General features: G+C 49.6%; 1 protein-coding gene across 6 annotated transcripts in view; it reads right to left on the bottom strand.

The window, feature by feature from the left end:
• Positions 1 to 20,337, bottom strand: part of Rap1gap2 (RAP1 GTPase activating protein 2) — a 227,824-nt gene that overhangs the window by 133,682 nt on the left and 73,805 nt on the right. The window contains exon 1 of one of the 6 annotated variants that reach the window (XM_041665620.1): positions 5,063 to 5,479. The exons of the other annotated variants lie outside the window; for them this stretch is intronic. Coding sequence (XP_041521554.1) covers positions 5,063 to 5,169 — 107 coding nt within the window. The 5' untranslated portion in view covers positions 5,170 to 5,479. Of the gene's footprint in view, positions 1 to 5,062; positions 5,480 to 20,337 lie in introns of those variants that run through there. 6 annotated transcript variants of the gene reach the window in all.

Genomic DNA, 20,337 nt, shown 5'->3' with positions numbered 1-20,337 from the left:
AGGCAGAGGGGGCTCATTTCTTCAATAAACAAGCTGTAATGAAAAGAGAAATAATTGGAAGAGGAAATTGTACAGATTGAGAAGTACACCCATCACACTTGATTGCCTGAATATTGACTCAGAAACCCTTTTATGACAATTGGGGAAATTGGAATAATGACTAGATAGATTACAGAATTACTGTGGAGCTGAAACGATGGCTTGGTGATTCAGAGTACTCCTGCTCCAGCAGAGGCTGTGGATTCAGGTCCCAGCCTCACCACAGCAGGCTGCTCACCACTATAGCTCCAGGGAGCTGAAGCCCTCTTCTTGCCTCCATGGGTAATTGCACATATGTGCACAGACCACACAGAGGCATGCACGCATACATATAAATAAAAATAAATCTTTTATAAAGAGCTTACTGCTGACTTTGGAAAGGTTTGATAACTTTTTAAGGATACTTATCTTTAAAGCACAAACTGAAACCCGTCTCAAAAAATGCAAATGGAAGAAGGAAGTGATCTAACATCTTGGATTTGCTCAAACATAATCTTTGTGAGGAAGCGGGGTGGCTAATGAATGAACCAAGACTGGCCATCGGTTGATGACCATAGAACTGGCTAAAACACCATACACTTCTCTCTACCTTTGTGAACTCCTGAAAGACCTCAAGGCTGCAATGTGATTCAGTGATAAGAGCATTTGCCTAGCACACACAAGGTCATAGGCGTGGTACTTTAACAAGCCCAAAAGATTTTATGTTATTTTTTTAATTAAAAACTAAGGAAAAGCAGGCTTTTTCTAACAACCCATACAGAAATGCCCCTGTAAGTTGCACCCCACAAAGAGAAATCACCCTCAGAAGATTCTCTGCCCCACACCACTGCCTGCCAGCAAGCATTTGCTAAATGACAAGAGAAGCCATGTTTTCCTCCTTGGGATCTCCAGGATGGGAATGTTCCCAAAATAACTCCCTCTGTTTGTTGTTTTGTTTGTTTGTTTGTTTCATTTACTGCTAACTACCTTCTAGTTCAGAATGTCACACCCGAGGCCACACCAACTTCACTACATCTGAATTATGAACAACTGCCATTAGCTAATACATCTTCCTTCCTACCAACGTGTCGCTGTCCCCCCAAAACTACATCTTCCCCACCACCGACTTTTTTCATAATATTGGGGGCTGAACCTAGTCCCCCACACGCCGGCACACATGCTGAGCAAGTGTCCTACCACTGAGCTGCATCCTCTGTCCCCTTCTTACTTGGCTTTGAGACAGGGTCTCACTAAATTGTCCAGGCTGGTCTTGAACTCCTGTAGCCCAGGCAGGTTTTGAACATTTGATTCTTCTGCCTCAACTTCCTGAGCAGCTGGAATTACAGGCCTGTGTGACAAGGCCCAGCTTCCCACCACCCTCACCTAATGCTATGGAGAAATACTCTGGGCCTTGCCTCATCTACCAAGCTCTTCTCGATGAACCCATGTTAAAGGAACTCCTTATGCTGGGATTTCAAGCTACAGTATCAGAGAAGAGGTCAGATTCAAGCACAGTACTGATTTGGAAAGACTCCCTATGACAGAAACTTGCAGGTAGTCAAAAGGGGACAGAACCTCCAGTCTGTTCCAAACTCTGGAAGAGATCTGCTAAGACTGAGAAACTGGGCTGGTGAGACAGTTCAGAGGCCACCAAGACTAATGACCTGCATTCCAGCCACAAGACCCACAAGGTAGAAGGAGAGGACTGACCTCTGAATTCTATACATACTCCAGGGCACGCACACATACATACACACACAATAAATTACTATAATAGTTCTTTAAGACTGAAAAACCCCATGCTCATTTCTAAAATGGGTAAGTTGGGACTGGAACTGTGAGCACAACTCTTTAGGGCCTACCAAGAGACCCTGGGAAGCACCTGGTCCCTTGCCTTTGGGACACCGGCCTCAAGGCCATCTTACCAGGCACAGCAATCAGCCCCTTTGTGTGTTATATTTTCAAGCAGCATAGAAAGAGGATGATAAGGACCACTAGAGCATCCCTGCCAGTCACACATCACCATTTCAGCCCCGAAGGCAAAGAGCCCAGAGTGTTCTCTGCATATGCCTGTCAATTAGAGGTGCTGGGAAGATCGATGGATGGATCGAGCCTCTGGAAGGATGGGGAGGGGCCTGAGTCTGAGCTGAACCCATGATGAGAAGGGATGGAAGGAAGAACTCCGCAAATTTAACACCCAGCACGGAGTTTAGGGAAGGCTTAGCAAGAGCTAGCAGCTGCCACCTGCCCCCAGGTTCCCTGTGGCCAGCGGGCACCCGCAGAGCCGGGGTCAATAGTGTGCGCCACAGATTCCAGACACTTAAAGATACAGAAACTCCAGAATAAAGCAAGAGAAGACACAAAAGCTGCTTTACACCAAGATTAAACTGATCCTCTCTCTGAGGAGGGTAAGCGCAGGGCCAAAGGCATCAGGCTATAGCAACAGAAGCATCAGATGAAGCCTAGGATGGGCGGGGACAACTACTGTCTACATGGCTGGCAGACAAGAGCATCCACAAAGGGCAGATCATCATCAGGCATCCTGAACCCAGCAGACCTCTCCCTGGGCCCTGTCTGCTACCTCATGGGGTACCCCCAACCCATGTCCATCTCTCTGCCTCCTTTGCCTGTGCACAGTGAGCCTTGACCACTACTGGTAGGGTTGTAACCACGAGACATCTTTCCTTAGTCGGCAAGGGCACAGGGCCTGTGAGAGATGGGAGCCATTCAAACCACATCCCCTTCATCCATACTGTGGGTGAAGACATAACCTTTTTAGCTACATCCCCACCCATAGTACAGCACTTGAGCCTAAGCAAGCCCTCTGTGTGCAGGCAGAATGTGAAGCACAAGGTCTGAAATCTGTATCGTCACCTCATAGCCAATAGGTGAGACAAGGCTCATCACATGGTCCGTCTTTGGTCAGGTACTGCCTTCCCTCCCATCCTGGTACTTGGGATGGACCCTCATGCTAGGAAAGTGCTTGACCACTAACTGGGTCATATTCCCAGTCCATCCTGGTCCTGAATTCACGCTGAAGCTCAGGTTGGCCTTGAACTTGTGATCCTCCAGCCTCAGCCTCCAAGGTGGTATCCTAGGCATTGTCTGCCAAGCCCAGCTAAACCTGCCTTTCTATGGAGCACATTTTCTTTTTCTTTCCCCAAAGCAGAACCTGAGACCAGCCATCCATCCATCCTTCTAGTGCCAGGAGGTTATGGCTCATTCATGTCTCTTCTACAGATTAGGTGGGAAACGGAAAGAAATCAAGGTCTAAAAGCTAAAAGGTTCCAGACCCAGAGCACTGGGTTCCTGGGTCTCCCGGCAGCCTTTCTACTGAACACCTGTGTTCTCAACATCAGACACCCAGAGTTCACTTGCCGTATTCGGTATCACTTATTTTTTTAAGATTCTGTTTTATTTTTATGTAGGTGTCTATGCTGGAGGGTTGCACAAGTGAGTGAAGGCACCCTGGGAGGCCAGAAAGAGGCTTCAGAGCCACTGGAGCTAGGCTTACAGGCAGCTGTGAGACACCCTCCACACCTCTCCCTCCTCACACATGGGTGCTAGCAACTGAACTAGGGTTCTCTGGAAGAGCAGGAGATACTTTTAACCACTGAGTCAGCTCTCCAGCCTTGCCTTGACACATATTTTTATTACAACTGCTTCAACTGAACAAATACATCCTCAGGATTGCCTACAGTTAAGTGATGCCTTATGTTATTGTGACAAATGGAAATATATAAGTTCCACTAATGGGAACTAGAAGGGACTCCTGAAAACAAAATGATCTCCCCTCTAGGCAGACCCTCTCTCCCACTTCAAGAGCCTGAACCAGAGCACTCTCATGGATTACAAAGGGAACGTAAGCAAGGGGCCAGTGGGTTGGTGGTGGCACATCAGGAGGCAGAGAAAGATGGAGCTCTGTGAAGTCAAGGCCAGCCTGATCCACAGAGTGAGTTCCAGGACATCCAAGGCTACACAGGGAAATCCTGTCTCAAGAAAACCAACAACAAGGGGGGAAATAATCTTGAGGCCAGACTACCACCATGCTGAAGCTTTCCCTTTGAAGGAACCATGTGGACTGGTAGGGAACTGGGAAGAACTTTCTTAGCAAATGACTCAATGTTACTTCATACTCAACCACCTTAATCATTTCCCTGGCATCTCATCCTATGCTGTGGGAAACATCTCATTAATCCACATTTTGGAGAAATGGGAACAAGAAGAACCAGACACGACCTAGACCATATTCTTAAAGCCCTCCTCTTTGCTGCTCAACACCCCAGAGACAGTCAGTCACCACCTATGTGTCTGTGACGATAATACCCGTGGGGGTGTATGAGGAGGTGCGGCACTACCCACCCCAAAACTCCTCAAGCAGGAACCCTGGAAGTCAGGCAGTAGGTTCCAGTATCCTAGGTTGCTAGAACCCTAGCATAAAAGTTAGATTATAGCAATAACCTACAAGAGCAGGTCTCTGGAGTTTAGTGGTGTCAAGTCTGCATCTGGAGGCTGGAGACTCTTCTACACACACACACACACACACACACACACAACAGCTCCACACGTTCCCCCCTCCCCAACACAGATGTCTGGGTGTCCCTGAAATAGCTTGAGAAAACAATCTTCAACGCCCGGGAGCAAACAGAAGAGCGAGGAGTGACAAGAAAGAGTCAAAGAAGGGAATACCCAAAAACAGACACGGTGGGTAAGCAGGGGCTGAGCCACCTCCAAACTTGGTCCTTGCTGGCACCCAAGCGCAGAACACGCGGAGCCAGGCAGGCAGCTGAGGGTTCAGCCAAGTTGCAGAGAAGCTTGGGCTGAGCCAGTAGCTCTACACTCTCCCCACTGCAGGCTTTGGGATGGGTACCTCGATCTGCAAAGCCAAGGTCTAGGAGCCCTCTGACTCCGCTAGCGTCCCGTCTGAGCCAGCCAGCCTTTTTCTTCTCATCCAAAAGGAGTCAAAAAGAAAAGTCTACCCGAAAGAAAACTGGAATTCATCGCAAGCGCAGAGGACAGGGGAGCAGGATGATGCTAGCTTTACCTTTTCTCTTTATTCTGCTTTCGAGATTTGTGCAGGAGTCCGATGAGCACCACGGCGGCTCGGATCCCCGCCTTTCGGCAATGCATCCTCCCGGCCGGCTGGGACATGGCGAGGCCGCTGGCGGTGCCCGGCCGCGCCCTCGCCCGCCGCGCGTCCCCGCCGCCGCCCCGGCTCCGCGCGCTCCGCGCTGTCCGCGCCCCGGCCTTTGCCGCTCGCCTCGCATGGGCCCCGCCCCACCTAGGTGCGCCCGAGGGTCAGGTGACTGGGCGCTCACTTCCCGACGACCTTCAGCGTCTCCCTAGGGCCCGCGGGGCGGCCGGTGTCCGCTCCCCCAGCGCGGGCATTTCTGAGGCTCCGGGCGCGGTTGGCCAGCGGCTCCGGGGCTCCCGCTCCGACGCACCGCCCGCCCCGGCCCCGCCCCGGCTCCGCCTCCCGCGCCGGGGCTGCTGACTCCCCAGAAGCCAGAGACGGTAAAACAGGAGACCCAACCCTCGCGAAGCAACCCTAGGGAACTCAGGCGGCGGGACTCTGGAGAGCAGGGAACCGGACCCCGGGGAGCGCAGGCGACACGTCCAAAAGGAGAGCAGGGAATCGGATCACGGCGACTCGATAGTGCCGGGAGCTGCGGGGCTCGACGCCCGAATTCGCAGTTCGCACACTGCCCTGAGAGCACTGGTCCCCGTGCCCAGTGTTTGGGTCCCGGTAATTGTCTCCCGAGCTCCGCCAGCCACCTCAGGCTCCCTCCCCTGGCTGACGCACTCTCAGGCCGGCGCTTCAGGATACTTCTCCAATGCTGTCACTGGCTTTATAACAGGGGAGAAAAAAAACACACGGAGAAAAAACTGCGCGTCCGCCACCACCCCGTCACTGTCCCAGATAAACCGCCTTTGCGTACTGCCACCGCCTGGGCCCCCAGCCCCAGGGTCCCACTCTGGATAGTCACTGGGATACTCCCGAGACCAGTCAAGAATGGGGAGGGAGGAGTTTGAGGAGAGCGATCAGGAAAGACGCTACCTCCCGTAGCACCACTCCGAGTCCGCGAAAGGATGGCTGTGAGCGATGCTGGTAGGACCGGCCTCCGAATTTAACAACATAGGGTTGGTGATCAACTTCACCCGGGCTTGCCTCCTTTTAGGTTAGTCGGCGAGCCTCAAGTCCTGCGCCCGCACCCACCTCGTCCGACCCTCAGATCTCCAGTACACTGTGAGAAAGCTCCATCCTGACTTGATCGCAAAACGTCGCAGCTCCTAGTTAAGGAAGGGGCGGTGGCCTGAGCCCTAACAGCAATGAGCTTCACTCAAGAATCCCCCTCCTTGATTACTTCCATTTGCTGCGGGGGGGCCTCCCAGCCCTCCCCACCACCCGCCCCTTAGCCCTTGAAGCATAACTAACTGCCTTGACTCCTTGGGGAAATGGAATGGGGCATTGGGGTGGGGGTCGGTGAAGGGAATTAAAACAAGCCAATTAGCCCATCTTTGGAAACAGCCCTGTTGGGGCCAAGAGGTCCCTTAGCAATTTCCCTTGATTTTTACACAGTCTGGTGTTTGAGCAAACAGAAAATACAGACAGGGAAGAGGACTGTATCTGAGAACAGAGGGGGGCTGCAAATGAACTCCAGGGCCCCGGGCTTTGTCTGGACTCTCCACTCTCCACTTAGTACTAGAGCTGGGGCAGAGAGAAGGAGCCCCAAGGTGGCTCCAAAATGCACCTGGTCTATTTATGAAGCATCCATTAGCAATGGCCTTGGGCCCTCCTGAATGGTGGGGGATCAGAGACACAGTCACGGACGTCTATTAATAACCGGACTGGAGTGACCCCCCAGGCCCCACCCATGGGGTAGATCTAGGCAGCTGCAAGGATTTCACTGGGGGTGACTTTAGCATCTGCCTGGGGGAAGGAAAGAGTGAGTGTTCTCAAATGGGGAAACAGAAATAGCCCCAGCACAGACAGGGTTCAGGGCCTCTGGATCCCCTGCGATCATTTAGACCTCCAGGTTAGTTGACAGGCAGCTTCAGGACGTGGCAGGGAGGGCGGCCCAGCGTAGGGTATGTTTTATCCATGCACAGAGAAAAGCATAATCTCACTAGAACGTCCATCTGGTGCTGGTGAGCAGTAGAAGCCGTTCCCACCCATCCCCCACTGCCTGGGAGTTAGTTCAGGTCAAGTGCACAGCAGGTACAAAGGCATGAGACAAAGGTGCAAAATCTCTCTTCAAGTAGGTTTTATTTTTCATTCCTTTTTGGGGATTTGAGGTCTTCTCATCTCCTTCAAAGTCCCGATTGGGAAAAAAAAAAATGTCTTCAAAACACCAGCAACTTTTAGCCCCTGATCACTGGAGCACTGAACTGATGCTTCCCATGAACGGTGGAGCCCTGTTTCCACCCTGTCACCATGCCTGTCAGCAATAGGATTCCTCCATAAATGCCTGCTTCATCACCCACAGCCCAACAGACCCATGTAACAGACCCAGGAAACACAAAAAGGCGAGGAAAGCAATGCCAGGGACCGCGTGTCCATCTCTCCTGGGTCTGCTGCACCATCGGCATCTAGTAAGCAAGATGAATCCAGCTCCATGCAAGAGATGGGTGGGCGACAGAAAAGGAAGATGACCTTTGGGCCATTGTTATCCAAACAGGTCATTGCTAACTGCAAAGAGCCACCACATCCTTCCGACAAGCCCAGACAGTGTGGCCCAGACAGCGAGCCCAAGACCCGGCCATTCTTGTGTCACCTTCACAATTATTTACTTATACATGTGTTTCCATCACATCAAGTTGCTTCTTTACTGATGCTAAAACATTGCTATAAATATGATAAGAAAAACAAACGGACTTATTCGATTTGACCTCCATACTGATCGTGCACGTTCAGAAAAACAGGTAAGTGTGAGGAGTCAGTCAGACATTTGCACCAAACCAACGATGAGGTCCTTGAAGAAATCAGAGTTTGAAAGAGAAGTGAAGCCAGGTGGTGGTGGTGCACACCTTTAATCCCAGCACTCCGGAGGCAGAGGCAGGCGGATCTCTGTGAGTTCGAGGCCAGCCTGGTCTACGGAGCTAGTTCCAGGACAGGCTCCAAAGCTAAGCGAAAGGGGGACATTTTTCACATTAGTGACTGAAGGTGTTCTCGGGTCATTTTGGGGTAGACCAAGAAAACTGCTCATGTTTAGGCCAGAGGGAATGAAGACACTGAAGATAGACGTGGTCACAGGAGGGGTCTCTTTCGGGGCCCCACCCATCCCATGCTTACCCCCCAGTAGCATTCTCACTCACCATCCCTAGAGCCCACAGTTCTCAAAAACAAAGTGCCAGGCAGCTGGCAGCCTGGGTCTCTGCCTCAGTGCAGGGAAAACCCAAAGGCTTGTGGGGCCTGGGAGGGGAAGTGCAGCAAGCAAGTTAATCATGAACGGAAGACAGACAGCTGCGCTGCCGCTCAAAGGGCCAGCGAGTTCAGACACACAGACACGCATGCCTAGTCCTGAAGAAAAGGGTTCCTGTGGCTGGAAACCGACTGCGGAAGCCCGTGAAAGCCAGGGTGCAATGAGCACCCCTGGTCTCAGAAAGACACTCCCTCCCACCTTGAGCTGTCACTGCCCTGAAGCACCAGGAGCTTTTGGATCCAGGGTAGGGCCAGATGTCTCTAGATACCATACCCCTCCCTTTCTGCTGGAATAGTCTCCAGCTATTCTCTGCATCACCCAACCTTAAAGGAAAAGCAACAGTTTTAAAAAAAAAATACGTCAGACAGCATAGGACAGCAACAACACACTCTTCTACTCGGGGGACATGTGAGAAATCACTCCTAGGCCTCCCTCTGGCACCTCGCACTTTGACCGGGACCTCACACCTGTGCACTATAAACAGGGCTGACTTCCTTCTTAGCAGGTACACTAGCGCCCCCTCCTGGACGGCAGCGCGGTTGGCTACACTATCAGAGGAGGAAAAGAAAGCACGAGAGGGAGACAGGAAGGCAGACGGAGGGTGGGAAGAGGGAAAGACTGAGAAGGTCATTCGAGGTGGGAGAGCAGTTTCCATTTTGAAATGAGAGAGAGGAAGAGTCTTTGCCAACACACCAACTCTCCTCTCGGCAGCTAACGGCTCCTCCCAGAGCTGGCAAGCGGCCCCTAAAAGGGCCCATACCCAGAGTGACAGCTACAGGAAGCAAGCCATCCACCGGCCAGAATCCAATCAAGCCTTAGGAACCGCTGCCCAGGCTCAGGCTCCCCGAGTCGCACAGTCCTGAAGCAGCCATCCAGTGGGCAAACCATCCCAACAAGCGGAGGTCCCGCCCCAAGCCGGCGCAGATTTTGGAACCGAGTCTAGGAGAGCTTGTGGTATTTCTGAACTCCAAGGGAAGGAAACCACACAGAGGAAACCCACAGATCCCATTCCAGCTGGGCACTCAGCCCTCCACATCCCTTATGTGCCCAGAATCTAGGGAAAGCACTCAAGGTGTGATTTCAATCAGAACTTTTCAGTTAATCTATTTGGGGAGTTAGCGAAAGAGTGTTTAGAAGGAAGACAAGAATGCTTAAAATACCGCTTGAATGTCTGAAGATATTTCCAATTCATACGCTCTCCCTCTCTCCCTCCCTCCTCTGCGGATTTTGGGGTTTTTGCTAAGCTGCATGACTGATTTTTTTCCCCAACTGGAAACATTTGAATGAGATTCTTTTTGTTGTTGTTCTCTTTTTTCATGACAGGGTTTCTCTGTGTAGCCTGGCTGTCCTGGAACTCTCTCTGTAGACCAGGCTGGCCTCAAACTCACAGAGATTCGCCTGCCTCTGCCTCCCAAGTGCTGGGATTAAAAGCATGCACCATCACCCGGCCTCTGAACGAGTTTCTTTGGGGAACCCAGTTTCTGATGAACATGAGGCAGTGCCTTTTAGCATAGAGACTCTCCAGAGATCATTCCAGAAAACCAGGAGCTTGTGTGATGACGTGGCCTACAGCACTACCCTTCTTTCCAGGGTCCCCAGGCCCCCATCTTGCTGCTCACAAAACTCTCAGCTGCTGCTACCTGCTAAGTCACTTGCAACCAGACAAGTCTCCAGGGCTGAGTGGCAAGTCTCTGGGAGGCTGTCTCTCCATAATATTAGTAACATTGCTTAGCAACAACACCCTTCGAAGCAAGAACCAGCAGACTCTCCAAAAACCTTCTCTGCCTGGCTCCAGAAAGAACAGAGCGGATTCTAAGACATGTATTATTTATATACTACTCCACACGCCCAGCCACTGTCTGGGAGATGAGGAATTATACTTATGTGACCTTGTGTTTGTTTGTTTGCTTGCTATTACTGTAACGACCTTGGCTGGACATTTCTTTTAAATGTCTTGTTGTACTGTCCTTTTCAAAGGCATGTAACCTTTTTATGGTGACGCGAAATTGTCCTTATCAATATCAGCTGCTCTAGCAAAGTAAGTGCAGTTGCGGGCTGGGAGCCATCGAGGTGAGTGACCATTTGTGCCTGCACTTAGTGGCCCCAAAGAACTTTGATATGAAGACACTTCAGCATGAGAATCAACAGACCCCACACACGACCCATCTGAACGAGAATCACTGTGACTCTTCCACCCCATAAATGAAGATTGCGACACTGTCATCCTAAGTCCACGGCAAGGATTCTATGACCACTGGATGGGTTTCATAAAGACTGCGTGAAAATGTATCAAGCAGTCCAGCGGTGGTGGCGCATGCCTTTAATCCCAGCACTCGGGAGGCAGAGGCGGGAGGATCTCTGTAAGTTTGAGGCCAGCCTGGCCTACAGAGCTAGTTCCAGGAGAGCCAGAGCTATTATATAGAGAAAACCCTGTCTCAAAAAAAAAAAAGCAGTCAAAAACAAAAAACAGAAAAACAAAAACTCTTCCCTCCAAAAAAGAAAGAAAAATATATAAAGCAAATTGTATTCCATATAGTCAAATATGGAAATGGCAAATGTGTCAGTCAACAAACTTCGATCCTCCCAATAAAATGTCACTCAGCAACACAAAGGAGCAAAACCCCAAAAGGTGTAATTACATGGTTTCAAAACCATCATGCTAGGTACAAAGACACACACACTCCATTTATAAAATTCCATTTATAAGAAATTTTAAAACAATCTAAAGTGCAAAATAATGTTAGAACAGTGACCACCTCTGCCTGTGGAAGGTGTTTGTGGTTGTTGACTGGCTGTTGTTATTAGATTTTCTTGTTTGAGGATTGCAGTTGTTTTATAATAACTTTTTGAGATTTTAATATAATTTCTTCATTTCTCCCCTCCTTTTCCTTTCTCCAAATCCTCCCATGCACCACCCTCCTTTTGTTCTCTTCCAGATACACAGCTTCTTTTACTTTAATTGTTACTGGGGTGTGTGTGCGTGTGTGTTTGTGTGTGTGTGTATGTATGTGTCTAAATGTATAAATACAACCTGCTCAGTTCGTGTTACTTATGTTTGTACATTGTCAGGGCTGACCATTAGGTTTTAGACAAACAATAGTTGTGCTATTTCTCTAGCCCTCAGGATTCCTTGGTTACCTGTAGCTCTTTGTGTGAGGCTGAGGCCTGTGAACATGCCCCTTTCCCTGTCAGCATGCTTACTGACATCATCTTTGTTCAAGTCCTCTTCAGGCAGCCATGCTGGGGAGACTTGACGGGTGTGGCTTCTGAGTTTTCTGGAAGATGAAAACTCCCTGCTCCTCTGACTGTTGCAATCTCCTCAAGCCCTGCACTCTGAGCCTGAGGTGCTGGAGCTGTGTTATGATGTAGCCCCTGAGACTGGACTCCATCACACCGTACTTTGATTGGTTGTGGTTTCAGACCAAACTATTCTGTATCAGGAGAGGACAAAGCGGCAGTTTGACCAAAACAAAGAATTGCAATTTGCTCATGTTAGTGAGCATAAGTGTTACTTCAAACGGAGTGGAAGTGAATCACAGCAAGCATAGGTGCAGCATAGATCCCGGGATACATGGGGAAAAAAAGGCCAGAACGATGGGGAGGAAGTGCATCGGTGAGTCAAGTGCCTGCACAAAAGAATGAGGTCCTGAATTCGGATCACCAGCACCCATATAGCAGGATACAGCAGTGTGAGCCCGAACTCAAGGAACAGAGGCAGGCGACCCAGAAGCTCACCGGCTGGAAGCCTAGCTCAGTCAGTGAGTTCCGAGTCTCTTGAGAGACCCTGTTTCAAAAGACAGTTTAGAAAGTAATTGAAGAAGACAGCAGACACTGACCTCTGGCTTCTACCTGCATTTACATTGCATGTTCGCTCTCTCACACACAGGAACATGCTGGGTTTTTTTTTCTTTCAATTAAATAACAGTATGACTGAATTTGTGAGTGACTTGACACCAGACTAGGCCAGCTACCTGTCTTTAAAGAAGTGGGGGGAGGGGAAGGGGGGCTGGAGAAATGGCTTCTCTTTCAGCAGGCCTGAGTTCAGGTCTTAACATCCACATGGTAGCACAACTATCTGTAACTCCAGTTGAGGGATCTGACTCCCTCTTCTGGTCTCTAAGGGTAATGCATGTACATGGTGCAGACAAGACATTCACATAAAACAAAAATAAATAAACCTCAAAAAATAGATAGATAGATAGACAGACAGACAGACAGACAGACCTTTAAAAATAATGGGGGGGTGCACACCTTTAACCCCAGCACTCAGGAGGCAGAGGATCTCTGAGTTTGAGGCCAACCTGGTCTACATAGTGAGTGCCAGGAGGGCTGTTACACAGAGAAACCCTGTATAGAAAAAAAAAAAAAAAAAAACCTCACATCAGACACAGGTCAGCCAGCAAATCTGCAGGCTGGTACTACATCCACCCAGTCCCTGGTAGATTCTAGCTTGTTTCCCAGTGGTCTGAACTACTCTCCTTCTCCAAATGGTCCCTAAGAAACTCAGGACTGGATACTCCTTTCCAGGAGGAAGTTGTCCCCTATTCATGGGTGGGATCAAAGCCCTTCTGCTAAATCACAAGCTTCCTCCTCCAAAGACTCCGGACTCAAACTCACTGATGTGTTGATAGATCCTTCGCACCCTGACATTAAGTCCTCTCAGCCTAAAGGACAAACATGAAGCTCGTCTTTGGTGCTGACACAGCCTCCCAGAGCTTTGTCCACTCTCGCTGAATGGAGACCCCACTCCAAGCAGCTGCGCCTCTGCCATGAGTAATTTTCCTCCAAACTCACTTTCCCAGGTCTTCCAATGTCCCTCCAGCTGTCTAACCTGCATCGTTCCTGCTGTAACCAAAGATCTCTCTTTGTTAGCATAGGGGTAAACTGGTTTTAGTTCTTTCTTCACTGCCCCTCCCCACGCTGCAAAGAACTCTTGGAATCTGCACTTGCTGGTTGCTGTCCTTTGACTTTGAGCTCAGGTGTGTGTGCGTGTGTGCATGCACACGCGCACACAGTTTTTGCTTCCATCCATTCTCTGTACCACCCATCCCACACTCACTATCACCAAACGGGTTCAAAGGCTACACAAAAAAAGCAAAATATCTCCACAAACAGATGCGGGGGCGGGGGTGCTATTTCAAGGATGTCTTTGGGAAAACATCAAACCTCTGCTGAGAGATACAGGCAGAGACTTTCTTTCTGACACCCCTTTCTGCTTGGGGGGTCTTCCCATGCAAAAAGAAAAGGGGTGGGAGGTCCCGACACCTGGCGGAGACTACAGGCGTCTGTTACCTTATCTGCCCAGCAAGATCACTGTGCCTGCCATACACATACACAAGCTGCCAGTTGCTGTCCCCCATCGCTCTGCTGAGTTCTGCATGGGTCATTTTGTCCCTTTTTGTGTCTCTTACTGCTTGTGTGACCTACCACAATGCTTAGTCCTCAGTAAGACTTGCTAAGTTCTGCTTCCTAATATGCCTGTTGCCCATTTGCTTGGTAGAAGCCCTACAGAGAGACAGAGACAGAGAGAGGCAGGAAGGACATTTAAATCTTTCCTCCAGAGCCAGGTATATAAGCACTAGCCAGCACTTAGAAAGCGGAGGCCAACAGATCTTTGTGAGTTCAAGACCAGCCTGGTCTACATAGTGAGACCGTGTCCCAAATAAACAAGCAACAAAACAATTTCTGTCCAATCACATGGGGTCACAAAGGATGAGTCAGGTCACAAAAGTAATAAAAGGTCCCAAGTTTGCTGAAATATCCTTTTGAACACATTAAATCTGTTTCAAGGTTGAGGGGAGCTGGGCTGGTGACCAAATTCTGTGCACACTATCCATCCTACATCTTGTCAGCGGAAGATTCTAAAGATGGTGCCCAGCCAAGGCCAGCAGCAACCTTCATGTGACCCCACATGTGTTATGAGAATGGAGTTCCTCAATGCTGAGGAAGCAAAACCTTTGCTTTTCATAAAGAATCAGGACCTGAAACAGCCTGAGCTTCACACAGAATACCCAAAGCAGGACACGCAGTGGAAGGGTACAGCCAACCAGCACCAGAGGTGGAGCAGAGGAAACATCCAGCCAGTTGAGTGCCGGAGGGCTGGGCGGGGGGGGGGGGGGGGGGGGGGGTGTTTTGGGGCAGGAGGTTGTCTCTTTGTTTTTGCTTCCTTTCTCATTTTTTTGAGAGAGGGTTTCACACAGCCCAGGCTGGCCTCAACTCAGTATGTAGCTGAATCTAGCCTTGAACTCCCATCCTCCTACTTCCACGTTCCAAAGAGCTGGGGTCACAGGCACCTACCACCACTCCATTTCGTGCTTTTTTTTTTTTTGAGACAGGGTTTTGCTATGCAGCCCTAACTGGCCTGGAATATGGGCTCTTCTTGCTCCTGTTTTCCCAAAGTGTTGAGATTTCTTGTGCAAGCCACGATGCTAGCTCAGAAATAGCATATTTTCTCTGGACGCTACAGAGTAGAACCTTATTTTAAAAATATTTTTTTGGCAAAATAAAAAGTTAAGTATATGTCTCAGTGTTAAGAGTGTTTGTCACCGGGCGGTGGTGGCGCATGCCTTTAATCCCAGCACTAGGGAGGCAGAGGCAGGCGGATCTCTGGGAGTTCGAGGCCAGCCTGGTCTACAAGAGCTAGTTCCAGGACAGGAACCAAAGCTACAGAGAAACCCTGTCTCGAAAAACCAAAAAAAAAAAAAAAAGCTGGCAGCCCTGAGTTCTATCCCCAACACTAGAGGAAAGAGGGAAATGTGGAGGGGGAGGGGGGAGGGGAATCTGGACTAATTTGTTTCACAGTCACAAATAGCAGACCAAATCCCTGCCCCTTTGGCAAGCAGGTGCTAACCAGCTGGTCTACATGGGTCTCTTCCCCTCAGCAGAAGAAATGAGAAGTCCCTGATGTATAACTCAGGGTTGTGGGGTAAACCCGGTAACACATGTGGGAGGGCCCCACACATTCACTGACTTCCCGACCTTCCACTATAGGGAAATGAAAGCTTGGATCTTGGTTAGCGTGTGTGTGTGTGTGTGTGTGTGTGTGTGTGTGTGTGTGTGTGTGCATGCGTGTGTGTGTGGTTTGTGTGTCAACTTGACACAAACTACAGTCACCTGGAAAGAGGGAACCTCAACTGAGAAAATGTCTCTGTCAGACTGGCCTGTAGGCAAGCCTGTGGGGCATTTTCTGGATTAATGGTGATGTGGGAGGGTTCAGCCCACTGTGGCTGCTGTCACCGCCAGGCAGTGGTCCTGGCTTGTAGAAGAGGCAGAGGCAGGCGGATCTCTGTGAGTTCGAGACCAGCCTGGTCTACAAGAGCTAGTTCCAGGACAGGCTCCAAAACCACAGAGAAACCCTGTCTCGAAAAACCAAAAAAAAAAAAAAAAAAAGAAAGCAGGCTGAGCAAACTGTGTGGAGCAAGAAAGTCGGCAGCACCCTCCATAGCTCTACTTCAGTTCCTGCCTGGAGCTCCTGTTCCGGTTTCCAGACATGACGGACTTGAAATGTAATGAACTCTTTTCTCACCAGTTTGCTTTTTTTTTTTTTAAGATTTTTTTGTATGTGTATGAGTATTTTGCCTTTATGTATGTATATTACCTGCCTGTATATGTGTGTATATGTGTGTGTGTGTGTGTGTGTGTGTGTGTGTGCGCGCACGCGCGTGCGCGCATGCCCGGTGTCTTGCAGAAGTCAAAAGAGGGCTTCAGTTCCTCCGGGAACCAGAGTTATAGAAGACTGTGAGCCACCAAGTAAAGGATGGGAACCAAGCCTGGGTCTTCTGCAAGAGCAACAAGAGTTCGAAACCATTGAGCCATCTCTCCAGGCATCACACATACACGGGGGGGGGGGGGGGGGGGGACTAATACAGACCTAAGAGGCTGCTGCGCAGAACACTGATCCACCTCCACACCCTGTTCTAGAAGCTGTCCACATGCTGTGTGATCAAAACATGGAGACAGGAGAGGAGACAGCTGGGGCCCCAGGAAGTCATCACACTGGTCCCTGTGGTTGTGTCAATCTTCTGGGTTTAAGATTTACAGAAAAAATTAAGTGCACTAAAATAGCAACTATAATGAAAATTAAACCATATTATTATATTCTGACTAACTAAACAGCATGGCCCAAGGCCCGCCTGTGTCTCAGACAGCTCTCTATTGGAAAGAGAGATAAAGGAACCAGAGATATGACTCAGTCAGTAAAGTGTGCAACATGCAAGCCACAGCATAAGGCCCCAAGTTTGATCCCCAGCAACTACAGGGTGGTGAGCACATGGAAGTCCAGTGCTGGGGAGGCAGAGACAAAATCCCTATAACTAGCTTGTCAGACAGCTTAATCTAACCAGCAATCTTCAGATCCCAGTGAGATCCTTGTCTCAGAAATATCGTAGGACATGGTGGTGCAGAAGCAAGCCTGTGATTTCAAAGCCAGTCTGGTCTCCAGAGCAAGCCCGGGCCAGCCAGAGCTACATAGTGAGAGCCTCTCTAAAATTAAAGACAATAGACGGACAGTGCTTGAGAAAGAAAGATACCTCTGGCCTCCGTACATTCATGTTCATGCACGTATGATCACACATGAACCTGGGAGGAGCTAGAAGGAGATTAAGACAGGTTTTATGGCACAGGCCAAGACCCCAGACATTCACAAGGCTGAGGCAGTGGGATCATAAATTCAAAACCTGTTTGGGCTACAAAGTGAGTTCAAGACCAACTTGGGCAATTTATTGAGAACCTGTCTCAAAATTTAATTGTAAAAACTAGATCAAAAAGGAAGGAGGAGGGGCTGGAGAAATGGCTCAGTGGTTAAGAGCATTGCCTGCTCTACCAAAGGTCCTGAGTTCAATTCCCAGCAACCACATGGTGGCTCACAACCATCTATAACGGGGTCTGGTGCCCTCTTCTGGCCAGCAGGCATACACACAGACAGAATATTGTATACATAATAAATAAATAAATATTTTTTAAAAAAAAGGAGGAGGAGGAGGGAAGTTTGCCAGTGTTATTTGGGAAGGTGTTGAAGAGAGGTGGGCCCTGCTTCCGCAAGGTCATATTGGAATAAATATCTTCCTGGCCCTCGGCGTCAGACAGTGCCTCACCCTGCTGTCACCTCTCCGATTTGCTCGTGGTTGCCTCCGCTCAGCTGGCTCCCTTTTCTCTCTCTCATCCAGAGCTCAGAAAACAGATAAAGGGCTCAGACGGTTCCTGCCGGACAGTGTGCTGCCCCTCCCAGTCAGTCATGTAGAGATCACGGACACACCCTCTGGGGTCCTCAGGCCAGCACAGGTCTCCAACCCAACTGACCTAGTGCAGCCCCAAGAGCAGGTTCTCCCTATTCTGAAGCAGGAGAATCACCTTGTAGGCACCCTCACCTACAGCTGAGCAAACTAAAACCAACAAGGTCATTCTCCTGGGCAGGACATCAAGCATGCTTGAAGCCCTGGCTTTGATCCCAAACATCTCACATACTAGGTATGGGAGCTCACAACTGTAATGCCAGCACTAAAGAGGTAGAGGCAGGAGGATCAAAAGTTCCAGGTTATCATTAGCTGCATATTAAGTCTGAGGTCAGCCTGGGATACATGAGACCATTGCTCAAATAAATGGGGAGGGGGGCATGCTGATGATTTTATGGCCCCAAACTGGTTCAAATCATTCCTGGAGCTGGATCTCTTCCACTTATCTGTTTCAAGGGTAGAGCATTGTCTTGAATGTCGTTTTCCTTTGGAATGTTTTCCCTAAGCCAATGTGAGTTAGGTTTGCCGGGCCTCTGCCCAAGGGGCAGCACATCAGAGAACAAAATATGTGGGGAAGACCATACCCTTGCTCAGTGAGGTGAGCATGTCCCCAAGGGGACCCTGGATAAATATGCCCAGGAAGGGCCCCAGAACAGCTTCCCCAACCCCAAGCACAGGCAGATGCACCAAAGCACCCACAAGCCAAAAGCCAGAGACAGAACACAGAGCATTCTCAGGCCAACCTGAGGGAAGGCAGCAAGGGCACTACTCTGTCTCCACGAATAAACAACAGTAGGATCTCAGGTGGCCTTAGTGGTGCACACCTGGAATCCTAGCACTGAGAAGGCTAAAGCTGGAGGATCTGAGTTCAAGGTGGGCCTGGGCTGTGCAGCAAAATCTGCCCCCAAACACAAACAAGCCCCAGTCATCAGGGGCAGAGGCAGGCGGAGCTCTGTGAGTTCAAGGTCAGGCTGTTCTATAGAGTGAGTTCCAGAATAGCTGGAGCTACACATAGAAACTCTGTCTTAAAAAAAAAAAATCGGGATCGGGAGATGGCCCAGTTGCAATAAAGTACTTGCTGTACAAGCTTGAGGGTCTGCTTTTGTTTGGTTTTTATGTTTTTTGCTTGGTTGGGTGGTTTTGTTGGTTTATTTTTGGTTTTGACACAAGGTCTCACCACATAGCTCTGGCTTGCCTGGAATTCTTTATGTAGACCAGGCTGGCCTTGAATTTAGAGATTCTCCTGCCTCTGCTTCCCAAGTGCTGGGATTAATGCTGTACACCAACACACCTAGCCAAGAGCCTGAATTTGGAGCCCACGCTGGGCATGCAGCATGTAATCCCCATGTGGGGGAGGCAGAAATGACTGGAACTAGTTTGAAGCTTGCTACCAGAAAGTCTAGCCAAAGGCACAAATTCCAGATTCAGTGAGAGACCCTGTTTCAAAAAATAAGATGGAAGCCAGGTATGGTGGCTCAGGCCTTTAATCTCAGTACTCCAGAGGCCTCTGAGTTCACACCCAGTCTGGTCTACATAGCTAGTTCTACGACAGCCAGGGCTATGTAGAGAAAACATGACTCAAAAAGAGGGAGAAGAAGAAGGAGGAGGAGGAGGAGAAGGAGAAGAGAGACCTGTTGAAGAGGGCACCCTCTGGCCTCCACGTGCATACACACATGGTACCTGCATACACACAAAAACACACACATGAAAAAAACACACATGCACATAACATTTTAATCTAGCAAAAAAGTTTATACCTATAACTTCAGCACTCAGGAGGCTGAGGCAGCAGGATCGTGTGTTCCAGGTCAGACTGTGCTACACGGCAATACCTTGTCTTATAAAACCAAAACATAAAATAAAGTGCATTTTCCTTGTTTGTACTTACCCTTAAATCTTCACATGCATGAATGTTCCTGCAAAGGATCAGGCATGCACACAGGAGCAGGCGTGAGGTCTACAGCCTAGCAGATAGGTATGCAGAGAACACTGGGACAGGAGGGGGCAGCACCACTCTGGCCCAGAGCTGTCCCTTAAGGCGCAAAGACAAAAACTGAGCCCAACGTTACCCCCTTTTATTCTAGGCCTGTTATGGATCCAGTTATTGGAACTTGACCCTGGGTTTGGAGATAGACAGGCGACACCCCTGGACCAACCTAGTGATAACTGGTCAACTGGCTTCCGTCCGCAAAGGGAATATACTTAGGCTTCAAGCTGTGGCTTTCAAGAGGGCCCTTGAGACGGACGTGGGTATTTAGGACTATGACAGGATGCAAAGCTAGGGCTAGCCAGAGGCCTAGCCCCTCTGAACTAGGCCCTGAACAGGGCTAACCCCTCCAGCTAGCCCCTCTGAAGGAGGCCCTGAACAGGGCTAACCCCTTTAGCTAGCCCCTCTGAACGAGACCCTGAACAGGGTGTTATAACCCCTCAGGCTAGCCCCTCTAAACTAGGCCCTGAACAGGGCGTTATAACCCCTCTGAACTAGGCCAGGGAGTCCATGCATTGCCCCCACAACTGGCTCTCCAGCTACCTCTCGGGAACTCCGTGGATGCTGTGAGATTCATCTACCGAGACAGCTGTAAAGACCCCCATGGGGGTGTAAGCATTTCAGAAGCCGGAGTTCACCTGACTTCCAAAAGACTGTGCACATCTGGACAACCACAACC

This window comes from Microtus oregoni, unplaced genomic scaffold, assembly GCF_018167655.1.
Source record: "Microtus oregoni isolate MIOR12 unplaced genomic scaffold, Mior012 000015F_ref0000493, whole genome shotgun sequence".
Classification (NCBI taxonomy): Eukaryota; Metazoa; Chordata; class Mammalia; order Rodentia; family Cricetidae; genus Microtus; species Microtus oregoni.
Note: the sequence above shows the minus strand (reverse complement) of the source record. Positions and strands in the feature narration are given on the sequence as shown.